Source organism: Lissotriton helveticus, chromosome 7, assembly GCF_964261635.1.
Source record: "Lissotriton helveticus chromosome 7, aLisHel1.1, whole genome shotgun sequence".
Taxonomy (NCBI): Eukaryota; Metazoa; Chordata; class Amphibia; order Caudata; family Salamandridae; genus Lissotriton; species Lissotriton helveticus.
This window is the reverse complement of record NC_136068.1, coordinates 929,096,033-929,109,113: the sequence shown is the minus strand read 5'-3', so window position 1 is coordinate 929,109,113 and position 13,081 is coordinate 929,096,033. Positions and strand designations below refer to the sequence as shown.

The 13,081-nt window shown below is 45.3% G+C and overlaps 1 protein-coding gene across 1 annotated transcript; it reads right to left on the bottom strand.

The window, feature by feature from the left end:
- Positions 1–591: 591 nt before the first annotated feature.
- On the bottom strand, positions 592–3,077 carry LOC144769337 (protocadherin beta-15-like). The gene is given in 2 exon segments (XM_078653400.1): positions 592–2,972; positions 2,975–3,077. Coding segments are annotated over 2 exon segments (2,484 nt in total).
- Positions 3,078–13,081: the final 10,004 nt, after the last annotated feature.

The following is a 13,081-nucleotide window of genomic DNA, read 5'->3' as shown; positions in this document are numbered from 1 at the left end:
TGTTGCACGGTAGGCAGTGAGATTCCCCGCCAGGAACTCGTGGATCTCAAAATATGGCAGGTGGGCCACACGTTCATCAACATCCTCCACATGTTAGGTTCTTAATGGGCTCCCAGGGTAAAGTTCACTGACCACAATGAGTGGGTACAACTCAAGGAGCATGGCACATAGGTATAGTTACAAGGTGACCATGCACGATGAATAAGGTAAAGGTGAGAACAGACTGATTACAAACAAAAAAGAGTTGGGCAGTTGAACTAGGGAGTAATTCAAAACATTTTAGAGTAAAACATCAAAGAAATGCCCCCAAGTATTTAAACATTTCCAAAATGTGCGTATGTCTCACATTGTGCTTCATAAGTGGTTATTTTACCATTTATCGAACATAATGTAAATACCATAAGGAGGTGATGTGTTGCATACAACCGAGACTCAAACTCTGAAGAATGTAAAGTGCTGTCGTCTGGAATATGTTGCAATTGGAGTGCCAGTTGAGATGCATGTACAGTCTTGCCTTTAACTATTCTGCATTTGATGGGCAGCCCTTACACAAGGCATGTTACCTCTAATCAACCCACAGTATCATCTATTCTATACAGGGTTCAGTAGCAGTATGCCTCTTAACTCTTGTACATAAAGGTATAATTCAAATAATTCATTTCTCACCTGTTTTACTGGGGTGCTGGTGTCCATCAAACTGGGTTCTGCCTGGTGGTCAGGAATGCCCTCGTTGTTCATTGCGGTCACATGGTCAGCAGGCAAAATCGGAACAATTGGACTCAAGAATTTAAGGTCACTGTTCCTTGAACCTGTTGTCAGACATACCTCATACTGGTATGACTGAGACAGAGTGCCAGTGCTTGTGATGTCCAACAGGTTGTTTGGAATGTCCGCATGATAATACAAATTTCCAGACCGTGGCAGAAAAGCATCCCCTGACCTTTTTGAACAAAAGACCTTTATGGCAATAAAAGTCACAGCAGAAAGCAAAAACAAAATAGAAATGACAGCCAAAGAGGTCACTAAATATATAGTTAACATACTTTCCTCCTCCTCAGCAACAGTTTTTTCAAGAGGTTGCAGTAACAATTCGGACATTCCATCAACTAGAAGTATATTGACAGATACAGTGGAGGAGAGGGGCGGTCGCCCGTTGTCTTTCACAACAACTAAGAGTCTTTGTTGGGTAGTGTCTGCTTCAGTTAAGGCTCTAGCTGTCCTGATCTCTCCATTACTGCTTCCAATTGTGAACAAACCAGATTCTGTTGCCTTTAATAAATGGTAAGAAAGCCAGGAGTTCTGGCCAGAATCTTGATCCATTGCAACCACTTTACTAACAAGAAAGTTGGCAGCTGCTGACCTGAGCACCAGGTCGGTGAAGGGGGGCGTATTGTTCTGCACCGGATATAAGATGATGGGGCTGTTGTCATTTTCATCAGTGATGGTAACACTGATATTTACAGTGCTGCTTAGTGGTGGCAGGCCGCCATCTTGAGCTTTCACTGTAACTTTAAATTTAGTTATCTGCTCATAATCAAAGGCCCGCAAAGCATATATTTTCCCATTTTCTGAATTTATAGACACAGAAGAGGGGTAGAGGCCTCTGGTGTTGTCAGAGACAAGTGAATAGGTTATTTTTGCATTTTGTTCTGAATCGCTGTCAAATGCTTTGACAAATCCTATTGGGTATGGCGGACTGGTGTTTTCTTTCACTTCCATGATGTAGGATTGCTGCTCAAAAAATGGGGTATTGTCGTTAATATCTGATATTTGCACTCTGATGGTTTGCTCGCAGCTTAATGGAGGATGCCCAGAATCAATTGCAGTGATCACGATATTGTAATCTGATACATTTTCTCTGTCCACAGGAAGTTCGATTACCAATGAAAAGTAATTATTTGACTTTAATTTTAAAGCAAATGGTGTGTCGTTTTGAATAAAACAATCATTCATTCCATTCTTATTGGAGTCCTTATCTCTGACGCTGAACAGCGCCACCACTGTACCTGGTGAAGTGTCCTCCTGTATCCGGCTGGTGATTGAGGTGAACTTAATCTCTGGGGGGTTGTCGTTGATATCCAGGACCTCAATGATCACTTTGCAAAGGGCAGACAGACCACCTCCGTGTGTAGCCTGAATATACAGTTCATACGTTTGTGCTTCCTCAAAATCAATAGTTCCCCATACTGTGATTTCTCCTGTAACTTGATTTAATTTGAATTGTGTGTTTTGTTCCGATATCGCACTATAAGATTATGTTAGGTCTGCATTCGAGCCATAGTCCTTGTCAGAGGCTTCAACTTTGCAAATTAGATAACCCAGGGGACTGTTTTCAGCCACCTGTACCCTGTAGATGTCCTGGTTGAACTGAGGTGGATTATCATTGACATCCAACACAATAACCCTTACCTGGGTGGTTCCTGATCTCGGTGGTACTCCCCCATCCACTGCTGTCAGCACCAAGTTAATTTCCGATTGTTGTTCTCGGTCTAGTTGTTTATCCAAAACTAGCTCGGCATATTTTCCACCATCACTGCGGCTGTTTACTTCCAACCGGAAATGTTCATTTTTACTGAGAGTGTAGTTCTGGATGTCATTATTTCCAACGTCAGAATCTCGGGCTCTCTGTAACTGGAATTTGGTTTCTTGAGGAGATAATTCTGGGATTTTCAGAAGCTGTTCTTTGTTTGGGAACTCTGGAGAATTGTCATTGGTGTCTTGTATCTCTACTTCAAGTCTCATCACCTGATCGGGGTGTTCAAGCACAATTTCCATGTGTAAAAAACACGGGACCCTTTTGCCACAGACGCTTTCTCTGTCTATTGTTCCTTTACTCAACAAATCTCCTGTGAGCATGTTTAGCTCAAAATGCTGGGTGCTGTTTTCAGACAGAACCCTAGCTCTGCGTTGAGAGAGCTTGTTGACATCTAATCGTAATTTCTTTGCAACGTTTACGACAAAGGAGCCGCTCCCATTTCTTCCTTTATAGAACAGCGTATTGTTTCTGATACAGCCCGAGCTACATAAAGACTCAGGAGAATACACAGCACTTGCCTCGTAATGGCGACCTTCCTCATCCTGCCACCGAGTCCAGGCTCCCAGATGAACAGAGAGCTATCTGCACACAGCTGTAGCAAGATATGAAGTAATCCAGAGCCGGTGCTTCCTGCAATTTTAATAATTATGTTGCAGGAAATGGCAAAAGGCACTCCCTTCCAGTTCCCGTTGCGTGGGTCAAGTGGTTCGATAGAACAATACATTTCCAGACATGACGTATGGTAAATAAACAGAACACTTTTGAGCATCGCCTTATCATAGATCACCACCTAGTGAGTAAATATTTTACTGCAGCTTGAAGTATTTCAATAAGTGTTTCTGATGCAGTGACTTTTACATGAAGTGCGCTGGTGTATACATATTTTAACAAGGTTAAATGTAACCTTATTCTGACAACTTATACGCCATAGCTGTAGAATGATTTGTGAAATAGTTATGTTTGATGAGAAAAAAAGTATTGCGAGGCGTAATTTTTCAATTAAAATATAAACAAAAAAATAATAATGTCACGCACTGTTATGTTATTTCCACATGGCCCAAGGTAATAACAATTCCGATGCAATACATACTCATTTTCTTTAAACAGTTTTTCGTTTACATGTAACTTTTAATCCAGCTTCTTCTCGCTACCTTAGAATGCTGCTTCTGTGTCATAACATCTATTACAAATGCAGTAAACGCAGTAACAATTATTAATGATTTCGACTTTTACATTTGCTGAAGGACGGCAGACGGTTTGGAGGAATGTATTGAAACACCGCTAAAATTACCAGCAAATGGTTCCATCTACCAACGTGTGATGCTAGCAGAATATGTCCTTATGTGTCAATATGTACCTTTGATTTTGTTTCCTGGTGAACTCGTCAACTGAAAGGAAAACAATTACACCATTCTAGTCCACCAAAACAATGGTTTTTCCAAGCATCCCTTCAGAGACTGACTATGGGGCATATTATCAAGGTCCTTATGTCTGCTTTTTTGGCTTTAAAAGCCAAAAAAGCAGAGGTAATCTTTATGCCCTATTTACAAGGCGGTGAAAACATGCATTAGCGCATGTTACCAGACGTTTTTCCGATGCCTCGCTTTGCATCTCTAATGAGATGCAAAGTGGGCGTCACTGGGCATACCTCACATAGAAAGACATGTAAAATATCGCTAAGTGCACATCCCGATATTTACAAGGTGTCCCACAGCATTTTATCAGACATTAGTTTTTGGAGAAAACCGCTGTTTTCGCCAAAAACTAACGTCGGATAAAATGCTGACTTACCCTTGTTATCCTATGGCAGGTGGATCATAATGCTAAGTGCACCTTGGCCTATTACCAACGTTTTCGCCATCTACATAGTAATTTCGCTGGATTTCCAGCGATATCCCCTCGATAAAGCCGCAACCGCTGGAATTTTAATCGCCTCAGTGATACGCGTTGGTAATAATGTGCTAACCAGGCGATAAATTCCAGCAATAGACGGCGATAAATAAAAAAGCGCTAAATTCGCTTTGCGATATTTATCGCCTTCTATTGATAATATGCCCCTATGTGTTCATGCAGGGCATTAAATGGGATGGAAAAACTCGGGGGTCTCTCAAAGGGGCGTGGATAGTTAAATTATGGGCGTGGCTTAAAACACGTAAGCTACAAATCTGTGCTTTGCATAGTATGCTGCCAGACTTTTATTTTGCTGTTTCTGTCATTGCTTCCAGATATATGATAAAACAAGTAACATAATCCCTACAAGAAGTCAAGACTATTGCTTAGTCAATGGTTGTTAGTTGCATAAGATAAATAAGCAGCAACTATGGCTTGTATCTAAGATTGAAAAAGCTTCCACTTAAATCCTTGGTGATACCATGACAATATTGCTGCTCCTGAGTTTCAAAATGAGAAGGGAAATCCAGAGAGAAAATGAACCTCTTTAAAGGGTTTCCCTTCCTCTACAATGTTCACTGGCATGACGTCATGATGTAATTTCTCCACTAGTGAGAAGTGAGCAGTGTGAGCATGCGCACGTCGATGTATCCCTGTCACTGCAGTCCAGAAAAAAACGGACCGCCTGTGCCAGGGCACAAAACAGAGCCCGATAGAGACCTGTTTCGAGGCCCCCTTAAAAAAACTACCAGTGTTGGCCCACTTAAAGCCCTGTGTTCACGTGACCTAAGCTGGTTATTAAAGACTGGCTGTGCCACCTATACCCAGTGGCGGCTGGTGACATTTGAAAGTGGCGGGCGTAAAACAATTGTCTTACTTCACTGCGGCGAGCAAGCCTAAACAACCTACGGGGGTTCCAGGAGTTCACCCCTGGGGATGGATACAAAAACACACAGATCATTGAGCAATAAAAACTGTAATTGCTTTCTAGTGAACAGCACAAACACTCCTAGGAGCAGCACAAACACCCCCAGGAACAGCACAAACATCTCTAGGAACAGCAAAAACACACCCACGAACAGCACAAATACTCATAGGAACAGCACAAACATCTCTAGGAACAGCACAAACATCTCAAGGAACAGCACAAACATCTCAAGGAACAGCAAAACACATCCACAAACAGCACAAACACTCCTAGGAACAGCACAAACACCCCCAGGAACAGCACAAACACCCCCTAGGACTTGGAACAGCACAAACACATCCGTGCAGTGACACATCAGCTGGTCATGCAATGTGGCGTGACCTGGCTGTGCATGGAATCCTAGCGCCAAAAGATAACAGGTCCAAACAATTACCAAAATTCCGGATGGGTAACATTGCGTTATTTTTGCATACGTAATATGTGTAACCTTTGTGGAAGTTGCAGATAGCACCCAAATCACTCTCAGGGGGTCGCATAAGTGACGATAGCGCTCAACTGCAAAATAGCGCATTATCAAGACCTGTTCTCATCGGCACAACACTAAACCGTTACATTAGATAATAAACTGGCCTTCAGAATTCACATCTCTGATTTAAAGACCCGCATTGACAAGCAACGCAAATGTGTTTATTAATTTAATTCTCTTCTGAAGTATTTAAGGAAGAAAGACCTCAGGTAATGGTCACTGGCGTGCTCTACATTGACTATACCGGCTCACAACAATATGACAGAGAAGGACAATAACATTAAAAAGTCGGTCAGAGACTAAAAGAGCCTAGAGGGATCAGTGAAAGGGGAGGCAGGCGCTATTCACTAGTTGAGCAGGTGGAAAGAGAACAAATTAGTCTCTAGGGTTTCACGTTACACCACCAGGTTAATTGATTGTTTTCGAGGGATCGCAGAAGGAGGGTTTCTTTGCTGGCTGTATCTTTCTTTAACACAGGAATATCCAAGCAGATCGGAAAACTGCTTTTGGTATTTTTAGATGCACCAGTCTGGATTGTGTGCATGTGAAGTTGCACAGTTCTGGCTTACGCCACCCAGGTGCAGTGGTGGCTGGTGAGATTTGAAAGTGGTGGGGCGTTAAATAATTAGTGTACTGCACTGCAGCGAGCAAGCGTTTCCCAACAACCTAGAACGCTTACACAAAGGGTGGGATCCAACCTTTCTGTTTGGGAAGTCATTTTAATTTAAATAATCAATAATCTAAGCACACCGACATCCCGAAGTCGCTAGAAAAATACATGTTTTGTGGCTCTTGTACACACAAGGCACACACACACACACTACCCTGGCACTGCATTTTCTCTCTGCCCATTCTTTACACTGCACTTCAACTTTCTGTGCACATCTCTATTCCCTCTATACTACTCACCTACTCTGATCACTGCAACTTTTCAGACCTCATTCTTTGAAGCCCTTTCTACATAACTACATTTACTGCAGCTTTCAGCTACTTCTATGCGCTGCATCTGCATTCTGTGTACTCCATCTATGCTCTCTGTAGCTAGAGGTTGTTCTCTGCACTGTGCTCTCAGCAAAGAGCCCTCACTGTGGCTGCTGCATCCCACTGAATGTCTCTGCATTTTCTTCGTTCACTGGGCACTGAATCCCTAAGCTCTGCAATACATCTATTATGTGTGCCCTGCAGTGCACAGACACCACACACTGCACGTTGCATCACCATGTTGAAAACTCCCCTTTACTCTGTGCACTTCCTCTCTGCTCTGCATCCACATGCACACTATGCCATCACATCGTGCACTGCATTGGTGTCTCAGCCAGGGCCGGACTGGGAACGAAAACCGGCCCTGGCATTCTCTGCACTGCACCCACACTTTGTGCACTGCATTCTCTGCTTGAGGTCTACGTCCACTGTCTGAACACCTTGTCCCCCGTGTCCTTTATAATACCAGACTGCATCCTCCTTCGAGGCACTGCTTATCAACACTGTGTGCACTGCATTCTTGCGAACACACACACTGTTTTCTCACAATGTGTCAGGACCCGACAGGCGGATTCACAAATATGTGGCTCCGTATCAGTCCAAGCTGACCAGATTATCCCTGTCTGCATTGCATGGACGGAAAGAGTCCGATACTGGAGAGACAAGATGGCTGCCACAGTGGCCATGGTGATGTGAGGTCGGTGTTCTAGTCCTTGTGTCACTTATGAGTCTGAGGGGTATGAGCAGTGCGCGAGCGTTAGAGACTACGCACTTCACCAGAACCATAGCCTGAAGAGGACCTACGTTTCAGTTCTGGTGTAACCCCCAATTGCCTTAGTTTAAGGAACTGTTGCAGTATTCCACTCGCATTTTGTGCGAGTGTAGAGGAAAACGAGTTACGGCGCGTTAATTCAAGCGCGTGACTCAACCCCCTTAAGTCCTTAGTCCCAGTTAGTGCGTTATGAGGTAAACAAGTTTCCGACGTCATCGGTAGAGATTGGAAGAATTCTTAAACGTCACCTAAGAAGAAGTTAGAGGCGTTGCCCTCGGCTGAGGAGAAAACCCTAGACTCGTAGGAGCTTCAAAGGAAATCGAAGCTAAGTAAAAAACACTCGTGTTTGGCCAAACTGAAGAAAAAGATATCGTAGCTCATACCAAATGTTACCACCTGAAAGAACTTGCTGTAAATAGTTTTTGGCTGTAATGAGAAGGAGTGAGAGAGACTATCATATGCATGTAGAAAAGTCAGAGCGTCATTAAGAAACAAGGAACTGCATTGATACTTACCAAATCAAAAACCTTGACAGAAGCTGAAGAATTCCTGTAAGGCAGAGAAAGGAAGAAAGGTTTAGTCAAGAGAAATATTAAAAAGAAACCACATTAACCATCAGAACCCCAATACAAGAAACTCTCATCTAGTCAGTGAAGTAAGTGTAATCTAGATAGACATAATAAGATTGACCAACCATGTAGCAATAGGAAGTCATTCATGTATTACTTATTTTTTAATCAATATAGTGACAACTAACTAGAAGAGAGAGAGAGAGCAGCAATACTACAGCTAAAAGAAGAGAAGCCAGGTCCAGAGACATTAGGGTGGGTTAACGTATTTTTCAGTAGAAATAGTAAGACTAGTGTTAAGGAGAGTAGGGAATTAATGGTGTGTTAATTTTCTAGGTTTCCTGATATGCAGACACCACAGAAAGAAGTAGTCTGAGGAAACAAGTCCGGACCAGTCTCTTTTCTGTTTATTATTTTATCCAACCCCCCCTTCCCTGGAGATGATGTAGGAAGGTTCTGTAGTAGACCTGCTGGCATTGTCTTTAGGGATTTGGGTACTAGCATCTCTGCTCCTGTGCAAGAAATCGAGAAGATATCAGGTAAATTACTTGGAGCCCTGACACAATGCGCTCTATAACCCTATAAAATCCTCCCACTCGGTGCCCTCATCCGCGGCCGGTAGTGGGAGTACCGGCCGGGCGGTGATGTGGGGAGGGGGAGGGGCAGGATGGGGGGTAGTAATGTATGGATTACGGACTTTAAAAGGTAAGTATACATAAAAATAAATAAAACGAATTTCGTTGCACACACTGTATCACCAAATGCGATGCAGTGTGTGCAACGAAATTCGTTTTATTTATTTTTATGTTTACTTACCTTTTAAAGTCTGTAATCCATACATTACTACCCCCTGCCCTGCCCCTCCCCCTACCCCTTCCCACATCACCGCCCGGCCTGTACTCCCACTACCGGCTGCGGCTGGGTGCCGTCCATCCCACTATAGGTGGGCATGAGTTAAAATCAGAAGCGATTCGACGCCTCGGCAGAGGTAGTAAGCACTATACAAATACAATTTTACAAAAAAACTTTCAAAATGTGAATTAGGCCAGCGATATGTGGATTTCTGCCTGCACTACCGAGTGGGGAGATTGGAGAGCGCTGAATCCACTTCAGAGTCAAAGATTTGGGGTTACGGTATCCGCTTCAAAGAGACATGGGTACACATGCCCACTTTAGAGATAGTATCAGAACAACCCACAGTAAATACCGCCGCCACCACAACACTCACCTACTGTCAAGCACAATGTACCCCACAGCCACCTGCAGCAACCTTGAGCACCTCATAAGGCATCCCAACGATCCAATGGCAGCGGTACTCGGGAGATGTGGCCGGAAGAATCAGTTGGCTTGAGCCCGCAGATGATGATGACCCGGTCTTCACAGTCAGGCTGCAGCCCCTCTTGATCCGCCATATAGAAGGCCCCGGGTGCGATCCTCGCCCGGCCTGGGAAGGGCCATGCTAGCGGCACTCCACGGCTTCTGACTCCAGCGGAGAGCAAGGCAAAACCAGCACCCACCCAGGATCAGGGCCCCTCTGCCACCGCGCCTTCGCAGCCAGGCCACAATTGACGGAGGGAGGAGGGAAGGATGATGCGAGGCTGCGTGGTGACTGCTCTCAGCCAATCCTGGCGCTGCATTAGCAGCACCACTGCGCCAGGATTGGCTAAGAGCAGGGTTAGTGCCTGCCCATAATGGGACCCGGGGGCCCGGGGTCCCTCGCACCCTGACTCGCTGTTGGGGAGGGAGGGGAAGGTACTGTACCGTGTGCGCATGCGCTGGCCAGTCCTAAAAATCACTAGCCCAAAAATTGACATGCGCACACTGCAGCTGCGCTGTTTCTGCAGACTGCTGTGCTGTGCTGTCAATCACTGCTGCAGCCCCGCCCACACACCTTCAGCGATGACGGGCATGTCCTGGTAAGCTGAGCAGAGCTAGCGTTGCCGCAGAGAAATTTGCGAGTGAGCTCACGCTCAGTTTATTATTTACATTTAACCTGCCTGTTCAGCGTGACGGTCATCCATGGGTAGTCGGGCAACGCCCCAATGTCCCCAATGGATGCACCGCCACTGCGCAGGTGCCACCTACAGCCGCAGCAAGCGGAGTCCCGAGCCGTGAGGCCAGCAGGCCATGGCTCTAATGTGCAGCATTCCAGGCAGCTTTGGAAACTTTTCGAGTAAGCCCTTTACTTACTTGTGTTGGTCGCCAGCTATAATGCTGTCAGTGGGCGCCGGGCCATGATTAGTATAGGAAACAACCTGTCTTTAAATACACTGTCAGTGCTAAAATAACTTAAATTCGATATAATGCACTCAGTGTGTGCAGAAATACAAAGCAGTTTGAGGAAGGTATTTACTATGAGCCAAGTGCCAGTTCCTAAGGGAATTAGTCCCCATGCCGTGCCACACAGTTACTGGGTCTCTGCACGAGCCACCATACATTACCAAAAGGGTAGGGGGTCATAGGGACCTGTTGTATGGCCCCCATCTACCTGTCGTCACTGAGGTTTTTTTACACGAGAGATTATAATTGGTCACGCCTTTGGTCTAAGATGCAATTAGAATGTAGCCTTAGGGAGAGGAACGTGTGCTCTGAATCAGAGGGCTGCTGGCCTCGGTGAGGGTTCACTGTTGCTTGAAATAAAGACTTAGAAAACACAGAAAAACGTTAAAGCAGAAATGAGCAGCAGCGGTACGGACTCTGAAACAATAGTGCAGCACTGTTTGCATTGCAGATGACATCAGTCGCGACCGGCATGACGGATGGGTGGGGGGAGAGGGGGTGGAAATTGGGTCGTCCCGGGGGTATTGGGAGAGGCGGGAGGAGTTTGTTTAATTAAAAAATTAAATCATATATATAAAATAATTTGAAACTTACCGTCCTGCGCCGCTGCAACCTCAGCTTTTGGATGGGTCCACAGTCCGACTCCCGCCGTCCTGCCTTTTCGGAATTGAATTCCTGCATCGTCATCACCAGCCATGAAAGGTAGCCTCCCTCCCTCCCATCCACCAATCACAATGCTGTGAGGCGCAGCGAAGCACGCACCACCGGGGCCATTTTCTCTGCAGCAGCGTACATAGATTAAAAGGGAGAGTGGGCGCCCAAACAGTCAGTATGCACAACAGTGGGCAAGCCACTCCCCACTGCCCTCGAGCAGGACCGCCCACCCCCAACCAGGCACTTCTGCTTTCTCGCCGCGCGAGAAGGCAGAAAAATAAAATGGTAGTTATTACCATTTATGTTTCTGCCTTCTTGCACTGCGAGAAAGCAGTAGGGCAACGCCCCTAAGGGGGAGCCGCCAATGCCTACACCCACCCTCACCTGCCCACCACACCGAAGATCTTACATCAAGCTGTAAACTTGAATATAATATAAGAAACACTGGCAGGGTGGACCATCAGATGTGACTGTTAATGTCGCCGTGGGGGGTTCTTGAATGCTGTAATGAGATCCGCTTGTAAATATAACCACACGTAGCATAAAACAGTTATACACTTAGGGGCTTATTTACAAGGCCCTTGCGCCACTTTTGCGTCATTTTTAACATGGTAAAAGTGACGCAGAAGTGGCGCATGGGCCTTGTAAATAAGCCCCTGAGTACTTTTATCCTCTTGTGATTTCGGTTCACTTTACGTGTTGTTCCCGTTGTCGAAAGAGAGCTAGTTAAACTGCAGGAGAGAACAAATAATTAATTGCAGAACTGCTGCTTTCGAGGTTTCAGCGTGGTTTTCCTATCGCACAATTTTTATAGGTTTACCAGTGTTTTTAAGTAATGAAGGGATCCGTTTATCTTCGAGAGTTTAGTAAAGGCTTAGATAGCACTCCCTGAATATTGACACGGTGTGATGTTTTGTTTATTTCTTTATTTTGCGGTGGTTGTGTGAGTTCTGTAACGGTGGATAGTTGGTCAATGTAGTGCATTAATTCGTCGCTCATTGCAGTAAGTCCGCTTTTGATATTGGTGTCACTGTCAAACACGTAAAGACTGAGGGAGAAATCGGCGGTAACGTCCTTATGTAGATGAAGATTTCTTTCTGAACGTGCATAAAACACACCGGATGCCCCACAATGAAGGAGAAAGAATGCAGGTGAATAAGTTGCCGTCCTTATCTATCAGGGTCATACGTGTCCTGCTTCTGACCGGTCGGGACTTTGGCTTCACGCGTCTCACAGTGATCCAACATATCACCCTGTCTCGAGGCTCGTGGACAGACCGAGTGAAGCGACTTCGCGTCGAAGCCCACACAGGGCTCAAGGCCGCTTACTTGCGGATAGCAGCAGCGCGCGGCAAGGCGACGCCTCGCGTGGCCGCTGGGTGTCATATCCTTCGTCATCTCTGGGGGATCCTCACATCCACCGACCGGAAGCCGGAAAGTTCAGCTTTACAAGATCGGCTTTCATCAGGTATAACATTTCAGTTTTCAAACCCGTAGGCCTGCATCAGCTTTTCAAACAGCGCCCCTGGTGGCTCCAAGAATACAATTCAAATAATGAAATATGCCCAGGGTGATGAAGCCCAACACGAGCGTTTCTCGAGTAAAAGATGCTCAGTCAGTGTCCAGATTCTGGGAATCCCGTAATTCTCCGAAAAAGGGCAATACTGGATTTGGCTAAAGTGCGGATATTCATGGGAAATGCCCCTTTCCAGCGGTACATTAGTGTGGAGTACGTATTTTCAAACTTTTAACCCTCTTTAAAATGTATTTAAAGAATTTTCCAGATTCCGAGCCTGTTGTCCCTCATTTCATTGTGGGGCAGGGTTTGTGGTAGGAGGGATGAAGAAGCCAACAAGTAAACCCTGGCAGTACAGTAGCACCCTAGAAATGACAAATATGCTTCAATCTACATTACCTTTCATAGGTAGCCTGCCCATTACAATGAA